Below are 23,126 nucleotides of genomic sequence, written 5' to 3'. Positions count from 1 at the left end.
ACATTCACTTTTATTCCCTTTTTATATATGGGTACTATGAGAGCTCTACTCCAATCATCGGGAATTTGTCCCTCTGTCACACCTTCTGAACTATGCAGTGCAGCCACTGTAAGACTTTTATACCACCATACATCAGCATTTCTGGTTGAATATCATCTACTCTTGCTGCCTTTCCACATTTCATGCCTTTGATGGCTTTTTCTACTTCAAGCACGGATATGTATTCCTGGCTGTATGCCTGTTGAGTGTTTTTTATCACTGTGCTTTCACTGCTTGTTTCATTTAGCAATTTTTCGAAGTAATTACTCCATTCTTCAAGGATATCTTTTTCTCCTGTTTTCATGTGATCTTTATCATCTCTATTTCCTTTTACAACACTCTTTCCTCCATTTCTGAGCTTTTTCAATAACATCCAGAATACTTTGCCACCTTCTTAACATTGATTTTCTATGTTCTTGCCGAAGTCCTCCCATGACTTTTGTTTAGCTAGTTTTACACAGCGTTTAGCTTTCTTACATTTGTCTCTGTATTCTCTAAGAGCACAAGCTGACTTATTTGCCAGGAACTTTTGATATGCATTCTTCTTTTCCTTCACTCCCTCTTTTACTTCCTGTGTCCACCATAGAGTTCTGATTTTTCTATCCTTGCAGACAACCTCACCCCATGCCTCTCTGGCTGAATCAATCATGGTTTTCTTCAAGGTTTGCTACTGAATCTCCAAGGTTTCGTTCTTATTCTCAAACTCTTTCATTTTTTCTTCAATAATCTTTTTTGTATTTTAGTCTATATGCATCTGAGAGCTGCTCAACTTTTATTCACTTTAAAACTTTCTTACATGTTATTCTTTTCAATATGAAATTCAGTTTTATCCTGCTCAACACTAAATAGTGATCACTTCCAATTTCAAATCCTCTGTACACTCTGGTGTCTTGCACCAGGGAGAAAACATCACTATCAACAATGACATAGTCAATGAAACTTTTCTTATTCCTTGCCTTTTCTCTCCATGTGAATTTGTGCACATTTTTATGTTGGAATATAGTTTTAGTAATAACCAGTCCATGTCCTGAGCAGAAATCCAACAGGTATTTGCCATTAGTATTAGCTTTGCTCTTTTCTCCAAATTTTCCCAAAATATTTTTGTATGTCTGACAATCACTTCCTACTCTGCTATTTAGATCCCCAACAAGGAACAACTTTTCCTTTTTCATTGTGTCAGTAGCTTTTTCTAAAGCATCAAAAAATTCCTCCACTTCTACCTTAGTAGAACCTTCTGTGGGACCATAGGCACAAATAAATCTCATTGTCCAATTTCCCATTCTGATATTTGTCCATATCACTCTACTTGAACTGCCTGCCATTCAAGAAGATTAGCCTCGTATTTAGTGTTGAATACTGTGGCTACTCCTTCTTTTCCTTGATTGTCATTGCCTGAATATAACATTTTGTATTTATTGCTCAGAAAGATCTCACCAGTTTTGTCTTTTTTGTTTCAGTCACCCTTATTATGTCGATCTGGTACTTATCTAATTCCTCAGCTAGCTCCATTTCTTTGCCATTCAGGCTTCTTATGTTCATAGTATATCTCTGGTGATATTGAATTGGGGTTTTTTTTAGGGTTTGTTCCAGTAGCTGACTTTTCGCTGTTCACCTTGGTTCCCTGATGAAAACAACGGGGGCCTTGTTTAACCGGGCGACGCCCCAGCCGGCTTGAAATTTTGTCATGTTGTACGATCATTTTGTATATTGGTTTAAGCCAATAAGAATACAATTTGGTCGGCTAAATCCCAAATTGCCAGCCCATCCTTGTTCGTTCAGTATCCAGGTAGATACCCAACAGGGTGCACCACGAGAAAGTGAAGATTGGACATTAGATCAGAAGCCCTGGTCGGTTCTCTGCATTCCTTTTAAGACTATATGGAGGTCTCTTCTCAGTTGTATAGCTTTGACTCTTAAGCACCCCAGGATTTGAGGTTAGAGTCATTAATGTATTAGTGTAAGGAGGCAGGAAAAAGTATGAATCCTGAGGTTCTCCAGAATTGATAAAGAAATGATGAAGCCATACACCATGACATGCAGTGAATATTATTATTATGTTACATCTCCAAAGACTCATTGAGGGAGGGCACCTATTCTACAATTTACCATCACTTAATCCACCATCGACAGCGAACCGCACCATGTACACCAATGCCACTACTGCCTACCACCGCTACTAGTATTTTCACAGACGATCACAAACATCCATGCCCACGGCAGGATTCGAACCTGCAGCCTTTTGGCTGAGAGCTGATATGCTAACTACTCAGCCAGATTGGCCTAAAAATGCATTAAAGTCTGAACAGGGACTCGATGTGAGGAACTCAGAGGTTATTCACGTCATGGATGGGAATTGAACCCAGGTCTTTCCAACAAGGGCTTCGTACTGACTGAGCTATGGAGTCTCTAAGGTGCTTATGAAAAGCCTTTTCATCATGTAAAATGTTCAAGCATATAACTACACTTAACTTATTATGTCGTGAAAATAAGCTTATGCCAATACCATATTACAGTTGCATACCTACTTAAGGGTTAAAGAGGTTGTTGGGCGAATAAGACTATTATAATACAGTTGGCAGTGAAACACAAAAATCCGTTATTAAATAAATTTTATTAATAGTATTTCTGATTTTTATATGAATGATGTGATGACTTTCAAGTTATGCAAAATAAGATGTTGTTTGAGAATGCTTTACTATTTATTTCAAAATTAATCTGCAGAAAATGAGAGCAGGCTTAAGTTTATAACAGAAAAAAGAAACGAGAGAAACGGTGCCACCTGTTGTCTTAGATTGGAATTACTTCATATTTTGGAAACAGCGACAAGACATATCTTTGAGAATATCTTCAAGCAAACTAATTTTTGGCAGGGACAAACAGTCTGCGAAAGAATTAAGTTTAATTAATTACATAAGTTATCTATTAGACTTTGTGTTTCCTAGGAAGGACCTCCGGCGATGAGTCTTTGGACTCCATGGAGGCCTGAATAATAATAATGATAAAATCTGGTTATCTATTATTCAAGCAAATCCACTCGTGGATTTGCTTGAATAATAGATAACCAGATTTTATCATTATTATTATTCAGGCCTCCATGGAGTCCAAAGACTCATCGCCGGAGGTCTTTCCTAGGAAACACAAAGTCTATGATACCACTCATTGATCATTCTCGCTCTCACCACTCTATCAGGCAACGCATTCCACAGTTCAACCACCCTCCATGCAAAGAAACCACTCCTCACCCTCTTGCTCACAGCTTCCTTTCGTAACTCCCCTTGTCATCACTCCTTCCTGCTGTTCAACCAAGCAAAAGAGAGATGATATGATTGAGACTTTTAAACTCTCAAGAGTTTAAAAGTCTCAATCATATCATCTCTCCTTCTATCTACCAAGCTCTGCAGTCCACATTCCCTTAGCCGATCCTCATAATTAACATTGTACAGTACTGAAACCATCTTTGGGATTTGCCTCTGTACCCTTTCCACAGTTAATTTATCCCCTTCAAATCCTGGTACCAAATTTGAAAACAACAGTAAGTGTGGTCTGATCAGGGTCCTATACAATGGAATGATAACTCTTTTATCTCTACAGGTCAGCGTCCTCAGTATTGCAGCAATCCTCTGTGTCACCTTCACCACCTTTGCAATATGTCCCCTAAATTTCAGGTTTCTATCAATTATCAGCCCCAGATCTTCTGTCTCCCCTACTTCCTCCAGTACAACTCCTCCAATAGAGTATGAAGCGTCCCATCAATATGGGACGCTTTGAACCTCAAGACCTTACATTTTGCTGCATTAAACCGACCCTCATTCATTTGCCCATCTGCCTAATTTATTCAAATCCTCTTTCAGGGCTACCACATCTGCAATATTACCAATACCTTTCCCAGCTTCACATCATCTGCAAACAACTGAATATCCCCCTGCAATCCACTTGACAGTGTTATTGATATAAAGGTTAAACAACATAGGTCCCAGTACTGAGCCCTGTGAGACCCCACTTGTAACCTTCTGCCTCCTTGAAACTGCCACACCATGCACAACTCTCTGATACCTATTGGACAGCCAATCCTGAATCCAGTTGACCAACCTGACATCGAAACTCATGTGCTGCAACTTAAATATCAGCTTATCATGTAGCACCCTGTCAAATGCCTTTGCTAAATTTAAGAAAATGGCAGTATATGCCTTTCCCTCATCAACTACTCTTGTAACTTTATTATAAAAGGCTAGCATATTACTAAAACAAGAGTGCCCCTTAACAAATCCATGTTGACTCTCACAGATAGCGTCCCTCATCTGCCCAATGCTGTATATGGTCCCTCACTAATTTCTCCAAGATCTTAACAACTACTGATGATGCACAAACTGGCCTATATTTAGATGCTTCAGTCTGCTACTGTCCTTATACAATGGCACTACCTTCCTTCCATTCCCTGGGCACCTTTCCCATACCCAGACTTTCATTGAAAAGCCAGGTCAAAGGAGCTGTCAGTTCTTTAACACATTCTCTCAAAACTCGTGGTGAAATATCATCCAATTCCACAGCTTTACTGACATCCAGAGTACTCAGTATTTGGAACACTTTCTCCTCCTGTACCTCTAAACCTCGAACCTACTCTATCCCTCTAGTATTAAAATTTACTCTTCCAGGATGGAATACACAAAGTATTCATTGAACAATTCTACTACATGGAACACATTGTAGTTGAATTGTAGTGTAATTGAACAAGTCCTCTGTATCCGTCACTCTATTCCCATTTTTATCTCACAGTGTCATTCTTCCACAATCATTTCTCCTCCTACTGACCATATAGGTAAAAAATTTCCTATGATTTTTCTTTGGATCTAAGGGCCAATCTCTTCTCATGTTCCAGTTTTGCCTTCTTTACCATACTAGCCACTCTCTTGGCCTGTGTCTTATATTCTTCATGCATTTTTAACTCATATATATTTGGTAGCCTGGCTTGCTGAGTGGTTAGCATGTCCGCTCTCCAGTCAAGATGCTGCGGATTTGAATCCCACCTTGGGCATGGATGTTTGTGATTGTGTGTGGAAATACTAGAGGTGGTGGTTGGTGGTAGATGGCGTTGGTGTAGTTGCTGTGAGTTGGTGGATTGTGAGTGGTGGAAGTAGAGTTGTAGATTAGATGTCCTCCCTCGATGAATATTTCGACTCCCTGGAGGTGACAAATAATAATAATAATATTTTTTTATTTATACTAGATGTATTTCCTCAACACGTTTCACTGTCTATATGGCTAATAGCATATTCAAGAGGTTGCTTAACATAAGTAAAGAACAACAACAAAAATTAAAACGTTTACCAACAGCACTAATATCGATATAAATAAATACATAAAAATACGTAGAAATACATTAAATATTATCACCTGGTTGAAAATAAAACTTCTCTATTACATTCATTGGACCTGTGATTAAATAACTTGATAGTGAATGAGATGTTTTAAAATGGAAAAAAAAAAAAGGATAAATTATCATCATAATCAAATTCCTGATGCATAACCTCTGGGGGTGTACAGGATAATTATGATAGTACTACGTGAAAACATTACTAACTTCCGATCAATAATTTTCCTCCAAATTAATCTGTTGTTTATTAAGATTCCAATATTATCAGATCTTATATTTCTGTTTTTTAAGGCACTTTTTATTGCATCAATCCATCTACATCTTGGTCTTTTTCCTGCCAGCCTGGAAAAGAAGATTTTTGCTAATCTTTCCTTTCTCATTCTATTTAAGTGACCATACCACCTGAGATTAGCTGTACAAACACATTCTGAATGCTAACAATCGTGAGTTCTTTCCTAATAACCTCATTTTTGATGTGATACTGCCATTGATGTCATCTGTTCACTCCACTAATCGTTCTCAGAACTCTCATATCAGAGGTCTCTAGTCTTTGATCAAGTGTTTTATTTCTAATCGAACTCTTGGATTCGTGAGTTAAAATTGGTTTGAACCCTACCTTGTATCCACCTAATTTAGCATTTTGACTAATTCCTTTCTTATTCCTTATAAATTTATTCAGCTGACTTCCTACCATACTGTTATCTATTTCCATATTTAATTTACCTTCTTCACTAAATATTGTGCTTAAAAGCTGAAATCTTGTTCTATGGGTTCACCATTCAGTTGATGTTTTCAATGTTTCTGCCTATTTTAATTGTCTTTTTATTACTGATTTTCATACCAAATTTATTACAAATAGTTATTCAATTTAGTCAAGGAATCTTGCATACTTGTGCTGAGTTTATATCAGAAGATAATGTTATATTATGTAACATTATCTGCATAATGATATAATCACGTAATCACAAGAAAGATATTTATTTAACCAAATATTTCAGTCTGGAAATAGCAGACCATCGTCGGTGGTATTACAAGAACAGTTTAAAAAATATACAAGCTAGAATACTAACAATAGATCGTTGAAATTAGAACATGCCGCGTGATGTTATATCACTAAGTATGAAACGAAATATTTTGAAGTAGAAACATGATTGAATTTGCTATTAAAAAAAAAAAAAAAAAAAATTAATGAGTAATCTTGATTAGGCTTTCCCAGATTTTTGATATAGATATGCAGTCATTACGATTCAGGTTGGGATGATGGAGCAAGGCCTCCACGCTTTCCTTGAACAAACGTTCGAACCTATAACGCGATCTATGTAAGAGGCGCGTTTTGGACCAAAGGATGCTGTGGTCAGTTTCAATCCCGTGTTGAGCCAAACCAGACTTTTCAGGTTTATTGTGAAGAATGGATAATTGATGTTCTTGGATTCTTTTTTCAAGAGAACGTCCAGTCTGTCCAAAGTAAGAGAGATCACAGTTGCAAGGAATTTGATAAACTCCAGGAAGAGATAAAGTTGAGCGTTTGTCTTTAGGAGAAGGAAAATGAGAAGACAATTTGTTAATAGGAGAATACGTAGCTGTTAAATCATATTTCTTCAAAATTCTTGCGATAGGTTCTGAAATACCGGAGATATAAGGAATAGGTACTCGACGTATTGAATCTTTGTTGTTTTGTGGAGGATTATAAGATGTAAGAAGACGTTGAATACTTTTTTCAGAAAAGCCATTGAGTTTCATGTGTTGCTGGATAGTAGAAAGTTCTTTCTGTAGATAATCAAAAGTAGAACAATTAGTTTTGGCTCTTTTGATGAGACATTTTATAATTCCTGTTTTATGACATGGATGATGGGCTGATTCTTTCAGAATATAACGACCTGTGAATGTTGGTTTCCTGTATACTGTAGTTGTAAGAATATTTGAAGATGATCGGATGAGGAGAACGTCTAAAAAAGATAACTGGTTGTTTTCTTCTAATTCCATAGTAAACTTTATGCGATGATGTAAGGAATTAATACTGTTTAAAAAGGAAGATAAAGTGTTTTTACTGTGAGGCCAAATAGCAAATATGTCATCTATATATCTTACCCAAAATATATCTTATCTTGTAATACCACCGACGATGGTCTGCTATTTCCAGACCGAAATATTTGGTTAAATAAATATCTTTCTTGTGATTACGTGATTATATCATTCAGTCTTATGTCGCAAGTATCCTTAAAACAACAAATTATCTGCATAAAGTAAAGAGCTAAGATTAACATCACCAATTGTAATATCAGATTTAATACTACTTTCCTTCATAATGTGATCCATTTAGATAATGAATAACAGTGGAGATAATGTGCACCCTTGATGCACACCTGATTTTACTTCAAAACAATCTTTCTGTACCTTCTTCAATTCAATTCTAACCTGCTAACTCATAGCTTAAATAAAGACTGCATATTGCTGATAAGTCCCATTTATACCATATAACTGTAGCATTTTGAAGAGCTTTCCTCTTGGCACCTTGTCATATGCCTTTTCCAGATCAACAAAACTTAAATACAAATCCTTTTTATATTCTTAAGATTTCTCAACTATTTGTGTTAAAGTAAAAATCTGATCCTGACAACCTCCATTTGGCCTGAATCCAGCTTGTTTCACCAAACTTCCCTTCCACAATTTTTCTTAGCCGTTTCTCAAGTATAGTTGCATAAATCATACTAGGAACACTTAGTAGGGAAATACCTCTGGAATTCTCACGTTCAGTTTTATTTTCCTTTTATAGATGGGTACTATGAGAGCTTTACTCCATTCCTTGGGAATTTGACCCTCTGACCAGGCCATATGAATTATGCAATGCATCCATTGTAAAACTATTATTCCTCCATATTTGACATTTCTGGCTAAATTCCATCTATTCTAGTTGCGTTTTCCACATTCCAGGTTTTTGACTTTTACTACTTCAAGTATGGATATGTATTCCTGACTGCATTCTTGATGGGAGTTTTCTCCCATTGTGCTGACACTGCTTGTTTCATTTAGTAGTCTTTTTAAAGTAATTATTCCAGAATCATGTCTTTTAGTTGCACAGTGATCAGCATTCATTTTAGAAATTATGGACTTTACAACCGTATTATAAATAACTCTTTTAATTTCCCAACGTTTCGGCCTTCATATCTGGAATATATACAGATATACAAGTGAAATGTAGCTCAACTCGTCCTTGTATATTTGTATATACTCCAGATGATGGCCTTAATATGAAGGTCGAAACGTCAGAAAATTAAAAGAGTTATTTATAACACGATTGTCGTCGTCGTCATCCGGTAGCATCCTCTAGCAAGAGGGTTGCAGCAGATGAACAGTTCTTTTCCATTTCTCTCGGTCTGTTGCCTCCATCATTCTTAAACCAGTCCATTCCACGTTGTCATTGAACCACTCTCTAGTTGGTCTTCCACATCTTATCTTCCCTTCAACTTTCCCTTGTAATATAGTTCTTGTCAAGTGTCCCGAAGAAATTCTCAGAAGATGTTCTGCAAATCTGGTCTTTCTTTGCATAATATTCTTGAGCAGTGTTCTTTCCATCCCAACTCTTCTTAAAACTTCTTGATTTGATATTCTCTCTGTATAGCTAATCTTTTCCATCTTTCTATAACACCACATTTCCAATGCATTAATTCTTTCTATATCTCTCTTTCTGAGTGTCCATGACTCACTTCCATAACTTGCAATACTCCAAACTGTTGCTTTAACTATTCCAACTCTAACACGTATTTTAATATTCTTGTTTATTAAAATTCTCTTCATTTCCATAAATGTCGATTTAGCTTTGCCTATTCTATTTCTAATGTCCAACTCTGAAATTCCTTTCTCGGAGATCTAGCTACCTAAATATTGAAATCTTTCCTCCACATCTTATCTTTACATTATCTCCTAATTTTCTGCCCATTATCATTATCTTGGTCTTCTTTGTGTTAATCCTTAGTCTGTACTCTTTACAGAAGTTTTCAATTCTTTGAACAATTTGTTGTAATCCATTTTCACTTTCTGCCATCACCACTACATCATCCACATATCTTAAGTTATTAATGATTCTTCCATTTATTTTTATTCCTTCTTCTACATACTCAAGTGCCTCTCTAAGCATCTGTTCACTATAAAGGTTAAACAATAATGGTGATAACTTGCATCCTTGTCTAACTCCTCTTTCCACCGAGAATTCTCCTGTTTCATCTCCATTTACACATACTGATGCTGTTTGTTCCAATATAATCTCTTTAAAATTTCCAAGTCATAAGAGTCGATATCAATATGTCCTAGAATGTCAAAAAGCCTTTTATGTTTCACTGTATCAAATGCCTTTTCAAAATCTAGAAATTCCCAAAACAACTTTCCACCATGTTTTAGTGTTTTCTCCCCAATAATTCTAGACAAGTTATAGCATCCTTAGTTCCTCTGTTGGTTTGGAATCCAAACTGTTCCTCATTCATTTCTGTTTCTATTTTATTCTTAATTCTCTCCGAAATTATTTGTGGCAGAATTTTTGCTCTGTGAGTTATAAGACTTATCGTTCTAAAATTGCTCCAGTCTAAAACCCTCATCTTTTTTGGAATGGGAATAAAAATTGATCTTCTAAACTCCTCTGGTAATTCTTGTCCCTCGTAAAGTCCGTTAATAATTTGCCATAACACTTCCATACCGTTTTTACTTATATTCCTTATAAGTTCTATCTGTATACCATCTATTCCAGGGGATTTTCCTCCTTTCATCTTTTGAATTGCTAGATTGAATTCCTCCGACATGATGTACAGCCTCTGCCCACTATGCTCTTTCATTTGATTTTCTCCTCTTTCTTCATAAAGTTTACCTACATATTCTTCCCATCTCTGGTAATATCTTCTCTTTTTCCTATCAGAATTTCACCTCCTTCATTCTTGACTGCTCCAATCCTTTGCATCTTTCTCTTTCCTGTCATCATATTAATGTTTTTATAAACATCTTTTATGTCATTTCTTTCTGCCTTTGCTGTTGTATCTTTACTTCATCTAACCACTCTTCCTTTTTCCTTCTTATCTCTCTTTGTATCTCCCTACTCAAGTCTTTATATTGCTTTTTTTTTTCTCCTATGTTTTACTGTTAACTAACTTTCTTCTTTGTGTTATTTTCCTCAAAATATTTTCCATCATCCATGGTTTCTTTCTTTTCTCTTTCCTCTTCTTTTTTGGCTAAATGTAATTCTGTAGCAGTAATTATGCTTTCCTTCAGAATCTTCCATTTTTCGCTTACATCATCACTTTCTTCTATATTTCTCTCATTCATTTCTTCCTTCTACTTTCTTTGTGAATTTATTTGCTGTATTTGATATTTTCAGCTGCTCTATGTTCCATGATTTGTTTTGTTTCCTTGTAGTTACTTTTTTTAGATTAATTTTCAACTTGGTTGATAACATGATTGTAAAGTCCATAATTTCTAAAATGAATAATTACTCCAGACATCTAGAATAGCTTTATCTTCAGTTTTCATATCACCTTTATCATCTCTGATTCCTTTTACAGTACTCTTTCCTCCATATCTAAGCTTCTTCAGTATCCTCCAGAATATTTTGCTGCCTTCCTGATATTTATTTTCTTCGTTCCTACCAAAGTCTTCACATGATTTTGTTTAGCTAGTTTTATACAGTGCTTCACTTTCTTACATTTTTCTCTTTATTCTATGAGAGTACGTGTTGACTGACTCTTTAACTTCCTGACTCCACCATGGAGTTCTGATTTCTCTATCTTTACAGACAACCTTATCACATGCCCTCTCTGGCTGAATCAATGTTTTCTTCAGAATTTGCCATTGAATTTCCAAGATTTGGTACTTGTTTTCAAATTCTTTCATTTTTTCTTCTATGATGTTTGTGTATTTGATTCTACAGTTCACCTTTGAAAGCTGCTGCTTAACCTTGATTTGTTTTAAAACTTTCTTACACACTCTTTTCAATAGGAAATTCAACTTTAACCCTGCTCAAAACTAAATAGTGATCACTTCTTATTTCAAATCCTCTGTATATGCTTGTGTCCTGAACCAGTTTGAAAACATCAACTATAACATAGTCGATGCAGCTTTTCTTATTTTTCTCCATGTGAATTTGTGCATTTTTTTTTATGTTGGATCATTGTGTTAGTAATGACTAATCCATGTCCTGAACAGAAATCCAGCAGGCATTTACCATTATTATTAACTTTACTGTTTTCTCCAAATTTTCCCAAACATTTCTATATGTCTGTTAATCATTTCCTACTATGCGGTTTATATCCCAACAAGGACTGACTTTTCCTTTTTCATTGAACCTACTGCCCTCTTTAATACTCAAAAAACGACTGCATTTTTCCTTGATATAACCTTCTATGGGACTATAAACACAAATAAGTCTCATTGTCCAGTTCCCCATTGTGATATTTGCCCACATCACTCTACTTGGTATTGCCTACCATTCAAGAAGATTATCCTCTTATTTAGTGTTGAATACTATAGCTTCTCCCTCTTTTCGCTGATTGTCATTGCCTGAATATAACATTTTGTCTTTGTCGCTTAGAAAGATCTCACCTGTTTTTGTCTGCTTTGTTTCAGTCACACCCATTATGTCAATCTGGTACTTTTCCAATTCTTCTGCTAGTTCCAGTTCCATTTCCTTTCCATTGATTCTTCTTTCTTTTTTGTTGTTTCAGTCACACCCATTATGTCAATCTGGTACTTTTCCACTTTTTCTGCTAGTTCCATTTCCTTTCCATTGATTCTTCTTATGTTGATAGTACCAATCTTGAACTCTGTTGATGTTGAATTGGGACGTGTTTTGGGATTTGTTCCAGTAGCTGACTTTTCACTGTTCATCCTGGTTCCCTGACAAAAACAACGGGAGTCTTGTTTAACAAGACAATATCCCAGTCGACATGAAATTCGTTCACGTTGTAAATAATCATTCATTCATTTAAGACAGAATACAGTTTGGTCGGTTAAATCCCAAATTGCCAACCCATCCTTGTTCATTCAGTATCCTAACAGGGTGCACCACGAGAAGGTGAGTATTGGACATTAGGTCAGAATCCCCAGTCGGTTCTCCACATTCCTTAAAAGGCTACATAGAATTTTCCTCACAGTTATACAGCTGTGACTTAAGCACCTGATGAATAAATTATGAGAAGTAAATAAGGTAGTATTCATAGTGAAGAATTTATGGAGAACAACACACATGTTAGAATAACTACTTTATTTAACATTAAGTAAGTAACAATTGACGTTTCAACCTCTGTATTGAGATCATCGTCAAGAAAACATACATATGTACAAGATACAAGCTACATGATGCTGCACTATACAAAAGTAAGATTAATCTAAATGTTTGTTAATTATTTATCCTAGCCTGACCTCTGCTGAGAAAAACAAACAAAAAAAAATGGGACTACATTAAACATAAGTCCTTTCGTATTGAGATTTTCTTCTGTCTGGAGTTGTTCTGGGTCCTCTACATTCTTGGAATAATTAATCCATGATTTTTGTTCAGATTTGGATGATGTTTCAGTAACTTTGAAGGTTCTTTCAAACCAAGTTTTGGTGCAGTGCAAGGACTTAGTGCCTTTCCAGTCAGTTTTTTGACATGTTTGGAGTGCATGGTCTGATAGGCCTGCTTTACCATAATGGAGGTATTTAATGTGCCTTTTGTGTTTATCTTTTCTGATTGGGATAGTGTGTCCTGTTTCCCCTATGTATGGTAGGTTACAGGTACATTGAATTTTGTAAACCCTTGGGTGGGCAAGGTATGGAAGAGGATCTATGGAGGAGCTAAGTAAATCTCTTAATTTTTGTTTTTTTTTTCACCACTTATCCTAGCCAGAGGTCAGGCTAGGATAAATAATTAACAAACATTTAGATTTATCTTACTTTTGTATAGTGCGTCATCATGTAGCTTGTAGCTTGTACATATGTATGTTTTCCTGATGATGACCTCAATACAGAGGTTGAAACGTCAATTGTTACTTGCTTAATGTTAAGTAAAGTAATTATTCTAACACATGTGTTGTGTTGTTTCTCCATAAATTCTTCACTATGAATGCTGACCACCATGTAACCTTAAAAGAAAGAAACAAGGTAGTATATTTTAAGCATCTAAAATGAGGCTGAAAATTCATTAGCAACTTGTCTTTGGGTTTTAGAACCCTGGTTATAAGTGAATAAACAAGATTTAGGAACAATTAACAAATATAAGAATTTGGAAATTTTTTTGATAAATTGAAGTTCAGGAATGATAATGCAAAGATGTGCAAAACTCAGAATATTGTAGGTTTAATTAAAAGAAGCTTCACTTCTAAGAGGAAAGAAGTTGTCTCATGAGGCTTATATTGGATTACAGTTCACAACCTTATTCACCTATCTTGGTAAAGTGTTATTTATATTCCTCCATGCACTTAGCACTTGGAATACTTGATTATTATGACAATTATGAGAATTCATTGACTAATTAATTTATTAAATTTCTCTAATAGGAGATGAGATTTTTATTAAAGTTTATAATGTGATTCAGAGAACATATGATAGTTAGCAGGACTTTGTTGCACTTGGTAGAACCTGGTTCTGCTAGACAGCATAATAAAAAAAAAAAATGAAGACAGCAAATACATTGAGTGGCAGTTTATTCAAATCATTGAATTCTTGAACTATAATTCAATTATTTTAGCATGCTTTGATAGCTATAATATGCTGAGGCATTGACTCCATGATATTTTGAAAATCGTCAAATATTCTATTCCACATTATACGTACTGCATCATTCCATCAAACGATGCAGTACATATAAAGAGCATGCCTGCCACAAAGTATAAAGTTTAATGAGTAGACTGAAATAATTCAGTCTACTCATTAAACTTTATTCAGGGTAAGTGAGGGTGGCTTGATTGAAACTGAACGAAGAATGTCTTTCTCCTCTTCTCTCTACATGTCCTTGACATTGCTAAACGTCTGTTATCAATGCCATGTAGTCATTCATTCATTTTACATTTTACTGATTATGTAAGCATATCAAAGCAATTTTGCTTTAATGCAATTTTTTAGTTGTATTATACCAAAATTGAATAAATCTGATGCATATAATTCACAAATGACTATCTAACAGATTTGAAATAAATTAGGGCTTTAATTTAATGAGGGTGGTTAATGAATTAGGGTAGTTTATGACTACAGCTGTACGTTGTAGTATTCATAAACTACACTTTTGTTTTTGTACCACATAATTAAAAAATGCTCAGAAATATAAATTTGAAACACCTCCATAATTGCAAAATTTGTAAGATCTTCAGTTCTGAAATTATGTCATTAAATATTAGAATAATTTTCTTTGTTGATGTTTTGATGTTTTCTCTGAGTGTTTTTTTTTTTTTTTTTTTTCCTCCAGTATTTAACATACAGTAAGGAGGAGAAAGATGAATTTGCTAGAATGAAAATGGAAATGATGAAAAAAAAAAGTGAAGAAATTATGAAAAGATATGCTGTAAGTAAAATGTTCGAGTGAATTTTTTTAAAACCATTTTCCTCTTGAAATTGGCAAATTTATTATATTAAAGGGGATACTGTGTGCCTTAAATACATTCACTGACTTTTTTACACACACCAAAGCAAACACCATGCTCTATCTTCACTCTGCAAATCTCTTCAGTATCTGTGTGGCATATTCTCTCACAATTTGTCTGTTAATCATTCTTCTTAGTTGTGTAAAATTTGGAAAATTGCAATATATTTAGCATTAATACTTATTGGCTCATGTTCTTGTACAGATGGAAATGCCTTTTTTTAAGATAGTAGTTTCCATATAAAATAACTGAATTTGTCTATAAGCCTGATAGATAATAAATTTCTGTCGATAGTTTTCTGCCCAAACACCATCAATCAATTATATTTATTTATCATATGGGAATATGGCAAATGTTTTATAGAACTAACACTATATATATATCTTTCCTTATACAGTAAGGTCACCTTCTTTAACAAAGCAATTAAATTGCTAAAACAAAATCTCACTAACAGATTCCTGCTGACTTCTGTAGAGAAGCTTAACCTCTTCATTCCAAGTCTATCTCATAATCCAAACTAATCTTTCCAAAACCAACCGAGTCTGCAGTTCGATACTTTGTGATATCACTATCCATTTATGTAATTCTCCTCTTTGAGCTTTTCATTAGCATGGCACTGAATTAAACAACCTGAAGATATTCACAATACTACCTTTAGTAAATATTTCTCTAAAACATGAGATAATTTGTATTATCTTAATGAATGTAGGTTATTTAATATTAGCATTCTTATTATGAACATCAGACCCCATGGTGTTAGACTCATCACAGAACACACTATCATATGCAAATTTCATCAAACCATGCCTTAAACTCGTTCAATGTGTCAGCATTCACAGTACTCCCAGGCAATGCATTCCACTCACCAACCACTCTCTCCATTCAAAGAATCTGCTCCTCATACAGTTTCCAGAGGTGGCTTCTTGTTCTACCCCTTCTCCCATTCTATGAAAAAATTTTTTTCATGTTAACCTGGTAGTTGATAAAGTGATATCTGGTAGGATGATTCAAATAAATTGGTATTGTGGGTGAAAGTTGTCTATTTAATGTTGCAAAATGTAAGGTAATGCCTTTCAGGATGAAATGATTGCATACTTTATCTCATATCGATGGTACTGGATTACAGGAAATTGAGGCTAGGGATTTGGAGCATGATGGTGGACAAAGATTTGAAGTTCAAAGGACATATTGTAGAATTGTTCAAAGAGTTACTTGGGTAAAGATATGCAGATTATTATCATTCTTTATGGGTCTGTGGAATGCTCCCTATGAGGATATATTGAAGGTGTGTGTGTGTGTGGAGTACAGAGATTACAGGGGGACATGATAGAAACTTATAAGTACTGAAGTGATTCTATAAAATTGACAAAAGAAATTTTTCAATACATGACAAGTAGCGGGGAGAGAATAAGAGATTACCCCCTAGAAGTTGTATACGAGTGTGGTTAGCAAGGATGTACAGACTAAATCCCCCCCCCCCCAGTGGTGATTTTATTTTATTTATTTTTGAGATATCTGACCCACACATGAAAGGTTGCAAGACCTATAGCATATCAATGCTGTGTCTCTACAAAAAGGCAAGAGGAGGCAGAGAAGTCAGTTCAGCAAATTTCAAACTGAAGTGTAAATGCATGTTGGTTAGTTAGCAGTAGCTTTTGTTTTTATGATTTTGGAGGAAAGTGGAGGAACAATGGTGGCTAATTTAGCAGAGTATTGTGTTGGTGTCAGTCTTCCATGATGACTCTTTTGACTCCATGGAGATTGCCCATAAAATAATAATCCTATACTTAGCGAAGAAACACAGAAAGACCTATTTTAAGATCACAAACTGAAAAAATGGCAGGCATTGACAGTATTCCATCAGAACAGTTGAAAGAAGGGAGAAGACCCTATTGTTGATGCATATCATGAAATTTGATAGCAGGTGGGGAACACCGAAATCTCACTAAAAGTGTTTCATGCAATTATTCTTATTCCCATTCAAAAAAAAAAAAAAATTCAAAATAAGTAATAATTTCAAGACTGTTATTAGCCTTATCAATCATATAAGCAGAATATTTTGGTCAGCTGGACTTGGCCAAAACTTATAGGCATCAGTGAGGCCAACAAAGTTATCAGAGAGCATAGCACATATCACAAGCTGTGTTGCATGTATCCTACAGGTAAGTTTTTTATTTTAGTGAATATTAGTAATATTAATAATTATTTTCGGTTATATCTTACTTATTTTTGGGTGTGTGTGAAGTTTAATGAGGGATATTTAGAAAGCGTTTTTATTCATGGCACTGATGTGTAAAAGGAAAATGGCAGCCAAGGCTTTCTTGTTCACCGACTTTAGCATGAGAGATTTTGTTTAGATGTAGTGTATGTTCGATGTATTCATTGCCAAGAGCAAATGGGTTATGCTACAAAAACGAGCATGAAGAGAGAGTTGATCGAAAATGTTTTGTGTGCAAGTGCAAGAAATGCAAACTGTGTAGAAAGCAGGAAAATGAAGTGACAAATATTAATGATGTAAGGAAAGATAGTGAAGGTGTTCTGGCAAATGTAGAAATGGTGAATAATAGTATGCAGAATGAAGTATGAAAGAAGTAGCTGAAAGTAATGTGTGAGATGAAGTGACAATAAGGAATGAAATAGCATGCTTACATGGCATCCTTCACAAGACAAAATAGGAGTTAGAGTGATTGGAGAAATGATTGTCGTGTGATACAGCAGGTGGGAGAATGAAAGAAAAGTGATGGGGATAGTATGATAGTGGGATAAACTGGAAATAAGGATAAGGTATTGTATTTTATATTTTATATCAAATCTTATATTTCTATCGTCTAAGGCACTTTGTACCGTATCAATTCACCTATATCTTGGTCTTCCTCTGGGTCGTTTTGCTGCCAACCTGGCATAGAACACTTGTTTTGCTAATCTTTCCTCGTCCATTCTATTTAAGTGACCATACTACCTGAGATTAGCTCTGCTAACGCATTCCTGGATGTTGACAATGTCAAGTTCTTTCCTAATATCCTCATTTTTAATATGATATTGCCATTGATGCCATCGGGGTGCTTAAGGGTCAAAGCTGTATAACTAAGAGGAGACCTCCACATAGCCTTTCAAGGAATGCGGAGAACCGACCAGGGCTTCTGACCTAATGTCCAATCCTCACCTTCTCGTGGTGCACCCTGTTGGGTATCTACTTTGATACTGAACGAACGAGGATGGGCTGGCAATTTCGGATTTAGCCGACCAAATTGTATTCTTATTGGTTAAACCAAAATAAAAAATGATGGTACAACATAACAAAATTTCATGCCGGCTGGGGCATCGCCCGGTTAAACAAGGCCCCCGTTGTTTTCGCCAGGGAACCAGGGCGAACAGCGAAAAGTCAGCTACTGGAACAAATCTGAAAACAAACCCCAACTCAACATCACCAGAGTTAAAGATCGGTACTATCAACGTAAGAAGCCTGAATGGCAAAGAAATGGAGCTAGCTGAGGAATTAGATAAGTACCAGATCGACATAATAGGGGTGACTGAAACAAAAAAGACAAAAACTGGTGAGATCTTTCTGAACAATAAATACAAAATGTTATATTCAGGAAATGACAATCAAGGAAAAGAAGGAGTAGCCATAGTATTCAACACAAAATACGAGGCTAATCTTCTTGAATGGCATTCAGTCTCAAGTAGAGTAATGTGGGCAAATATGAGAATGGGGAAACTGAACAATGAGACTTATTTGTGCCTATGGTCCCACAGAAGGTTCTACTAAGGTAGAAGTGGAGGAATTTTTTGATGCTTTAGAAAAAGCAACTGACACAATGAAAAAGGAAAAGTTGGTCCTTGTTGGGGATCTAAATAGCAGAGTAGGAAATGATTGTGAGACATACAAAAATATTTTCGGAAAATTTGGAGAAAAGAGCAAAGCTAATACTAATGGCAAATACCTGTTGGATTTCTGCTCAGGACATGGACTGGTTATTACTAACACCATGTTCCAACATAAAAATGTGCACAAATTCACATGGAGAGAAGAGGCTAGGAATAAGAAAAGTCTCATTGACTATGTTATTGTTGATAGTGATGTTTTCTCCCTGGTGCAGGACACCAGTGTACAGAGGATTTGAAATTGGAAGTGATCACTATTTAGTCTTGAGCAAGATAAAATTAAATTTCATATTGAAAAGAATAACATGCAAGAAAGTTTTAAAGCGAATAAAAGTTGAGCAGCTCTCAGATGTGAACTGTAGACTAAAATACACAAAGATTATTGAAGAAAAATGAAAGAGTTTGAGAACAGGAATCAAACCTTGGAGATTCAGTGGCAAACTCTGAAGAAAACATTGATTGATTCTGCCAGAGAGGCATGTGGTGAGGCGTGCAAGGATAAAAAAATCAGAACTCCATGGTGGACACAGGAAGTTAAAGAGGCAGTGAAGGAAAAGAAGAAAGCATATCAAAAGTTCCTGGCAAATAAGTCAGCTTTTACTCTTACAGAATACAGAGACAAATGTAAGAATGCTAAACGCTGTGTAAAACTAGCTAAACAAAAGTCATGGGAGGACTTTGGCAAAAATATAGAAAATAAATATCAAGAAGGTGGCAAAATATTCTGGAGGTTGTTGAAGAAGCTTAGGAATGGAGGAAAGAGTGCTGTAAAAGGAGTTAGAGATGATAAAGGTGACATGAAAACGGTAGAAAAAGATATCCTTGAAGTATGGAGTAATTACTTTGAAAAACTGCTAAATGAAACAAGCAGTGATGACAGCACAGTGATAAAAAACACTGACCAGGCATGCAGTCAGGAATACATATCCATACTTGAAGTAGAAAAAGCCATCAAATGCTTGAAATGTGGAAAGGCAGCAGGAGTAGATGATATTCGACCAGAAATGCTGAAGTATGGTGGTATAAAAGTCTTACAGTGGCTGCACTGCATAGTTCAGAAAGCCTGGACAGAGGGACGAATTCCCGATGATTGGAGTAGAGCTCTCATAGTACCACATATATAAAAAGGGAAATAAAACTGAATGTGAGAATTACAGAGGTATTTCCCTACTGAGTGTTCCTGGCAAGATCTATACAAGTATACTTGAGAAACGGTTGAGAAGAATTGTGGAAGCAAAGCTTGGTGAAGAACAAGCTGGATTCAGGCCACATAGAGGCTGTCAGGATCAGATTTTCACTTTACGACAAATAGTCGAGAAAGCATGGGAATATAACAAAGATCTGTATTTAAGTTTTGTCGATTTGGAAAAGGCATATGACAAAGTGCCAAGAGAGAAGCTATTCAATACGGTACAGTTATACGGTGTCAATGAGGCATTATATCAAGCAATACTTAGTCTTTATTTGAGTTGTAAGTCAGCAGTTAGAAATGAAGGAAGTACAGGAATATGGTTTAATGTTAAATCTGGTGTGAGACAAGGATGTACATTATCTCCTCTGTTATTCATTATCTATATGGATCACATTATGAAGGAAAGTGGTATTAAACCTGATATCAAAATTGGAGATGTTAATGTCAGCTCTTTGCTTTATGCGGATGATGTTATACTTCTAAATAAATCCGCTACAAGTCTGCAAGATTCTCTGACTAAATTCAATTGCTGTTGTAATAGATATGGTATGAAGGTCAGCAATAAAAAGACAAAGACAATGAAAATAGGCAGAATCATTGAAAATGTCAACTGTGTTGTGAATGGAGAACCGGTGGAACAAGTAAAACATTTCAGCTACTTAGGCACGATTTTTACTGAAGATGGTAAATTAAATATAGAAATAGACAACAGAATCAGCAAAGCTGGTATGGTGGGAAGTCAATTGAATAAATTCATATGGAATAAGAGAGAAATTAGTCGGAACACTAAATTAGCTGTATACAAGACAGTGTTCAAACCAGTTTTAACTTATGGATCTGAGAGCTGGGTCAGAAGTAAAACACTTGACCAAAGACTAGAGACTGCAGATATGAGAGTCCTGAGAAAGATTAGAGGCATGAACAGATGGCATCAATGGCAATATCATATTAAAAATGAGGATATTAGGAAAGAACTTGACATTGTCAGCATCCAGGAATGCGTTAGCAGAGCTAATCTCAGGTGGTATGGTCACTTAAATAGAATGGGAGAGGAAAGATTAGCAAAGGTTTTTCTCTGCCAGGTTGGCAGGAAAACGACCCAGAGGAAGACCAAGATATAGGTGGATTGATGCGGTACAAAGTGCCTTAGACGATAGAAATATAAGATCTGATAATGTTGGAGTCTTGACACGTAATAGACTGATTTGGAGGAAAATTGTAGATAGGAAGTTAGTAATGATGTAATTTTTTCATGTAGTACTGTCATATCCTGTACACCTGCCCCTTGAGGGTACATGGCAGGAATTTGATGATGATGATGATGATTGATGCCATCTGTTCATGCCTCTAATCTTTCTCATGACTCTCATATCTGCAGTCTCTAGTCTTTGGTCAAGTGTTTTACTTCTGACCCAGCTCTCAGATCCATAAGTTAAAACTGGTTTGAACACTGTCTTGTATACAGCTAATTTAGTGTTCCGACTAATTTCTCTCTTATTCCATATGAATTTATTCAGTTGGCTTCCTACCATACCAGCTTTGTTGATTCTGTTGTCTATTTCCATATTTAATTTACCATCTTCACTAAAAATGGTGCCTAAGTAGCTGAAATGTTTTACTTGTTCCACAGCTTCCCTGTTCACAACACAGTTGACATTTTCACCGATTCTGCCTATTTTCATTGTCTTTGTCTTTTTAATGCTGACCTTCATACCATATCTATTACAACAGTTATTATTCAATTTAGTCAGGGAATCTTGCAAACTTGTAGCGGATTTATTCAGAAGTATAGCATCGTCTGCATAAAGCAAAGAGCTGACATTAACATCTCCAATTCTGATATCATGTTTAATACCACTTTCCTTCATAATGTGATCCATATATACAGGGTGTTCGGGATAAATTTGACAGTTTCGTAAGGAAAAAGAAAATCTTCTTTGTATCTATTAAATTTAATGAATTGACAAAAAAACATTACAGGCAGAGTTAATTACAATACTATCAACAAGATTTACTCAAAATAACCACCATTAGCATCGATCACAGCTTCAATTCTGCTTCGGAACCTCGAACAAGCTGATGCTACAGTCTCCCTGGGAAGGGCCGCAAAAACTGTTTTAATTTTATCCATTAACTGGGCTTTTGTATTACTGGAAGTGCGATTGGTGTCTTTTTCAACTGCGCCCCATACAAAATAATCCATGGGGTTAAGGTCTGGGGAGTTTGGAGGCCAAACATTTGGACTGGTGAAGTCGTAGAAATTTTCAGACAACCATTTTTGACTTTTCCCAGAGGTGTGGCAAGGGGCCGAATCCTGCTGCCATACATACGGCCTACCATTGGCTACCCTTGTTATCCAGGGCTTGACTACAGTTAGCAACTCCACGAACAAAGCCCGAATTCCAATGCCAGGGTTCTTCAACACCTGTTCCTGCAGATTTGCGAGGAATTCTGCTGTACGAACGCAATCAGATCGTCTGCTAGGGATCTTTCTTCTTGCTACATCCTCGTAGTCACCATTGCAAGTCTCTAGTTCATGCCTGATTGTTTTTACTGTGTTCAGGGAGCATTGGGCAGCAGTCGTAATATCCTTATTTTGATGGCGGGCACGAATCATCATGATACAAGTTATTCTCTTCCATGATTCAGGTGGGTTCCAGCTATCCATCCTTTCTGACATCTTGTATATGAATGAAGAAGGGTCCAAACTTTTAAATGAAGAGAAGTGTGTGTTAATACATGTAACTTACGGAAAAATATAATTAATTATAAATATGTCAAATTTATCCCGAACACCCTGTATAATGAATAACAGAGGAGATAATGTACATCCTTGTCTCACACCAGATTTAACATTAAACCATCTTCCTGTACTTCCTTCAATTCTAACTGCTGACTTACAACTCAAATAAAGACTAAGTATTGCTTGATATAATGCCTCATCGACACCTTATAACTGTAGCGTATTGAATAGCTTCTCTCCAGGCACCTTGTCATGTGCCTTTTCCAGATCGACAAAACTTAAATACAGATCTTTGTTATATTC

At 35.8% G+C, this 23,126-nt stretch overlaps 1 protein-coding gene across 1 annotated transcript in view; it reads left to right on the top strand.

The window, feature by feature from the left end:
• Positions 1–23,126, top strand: part of LOC150102493 (uncharacterized) — a 192,971-nt gene that overhangs the window by 29,201 nt on the left and 140,644 nt on the right. Inside the window, exon 3 of the mRNA XM_090399601.1 lies at positions 14,829–14,924. Within this exon, the coding sequence (XP_090255727.1) occupies positions 14,829–14,924 (96 nt within the window). The remainder of the gene's footprint in view (positions 1–14,828; positions 14,925–23,126) is intronic.

The sequence above is a fragment of the Typopeltis vanoorti genome, chromosome 10 (assembly GCF_054136105.1).
Source record: "Typopeltis vanoorti isolate ZY-2024b chromosome 10, IOZ_Tvanoo_1.0, whole genome shotgun sequence".
Taxonomy (NCBI): domain Eukaryota; kingdom Metazoa; phylum Arthropoda; class Arachnida; order Uropygi; family Thelyphonidae; genus Typopeltis; species Typopeltis vanoorti.
Note: the sequence above shows the minus strand (reverse complement) of the source record. Positions and strands in the feature narration are given on the sequence as shown.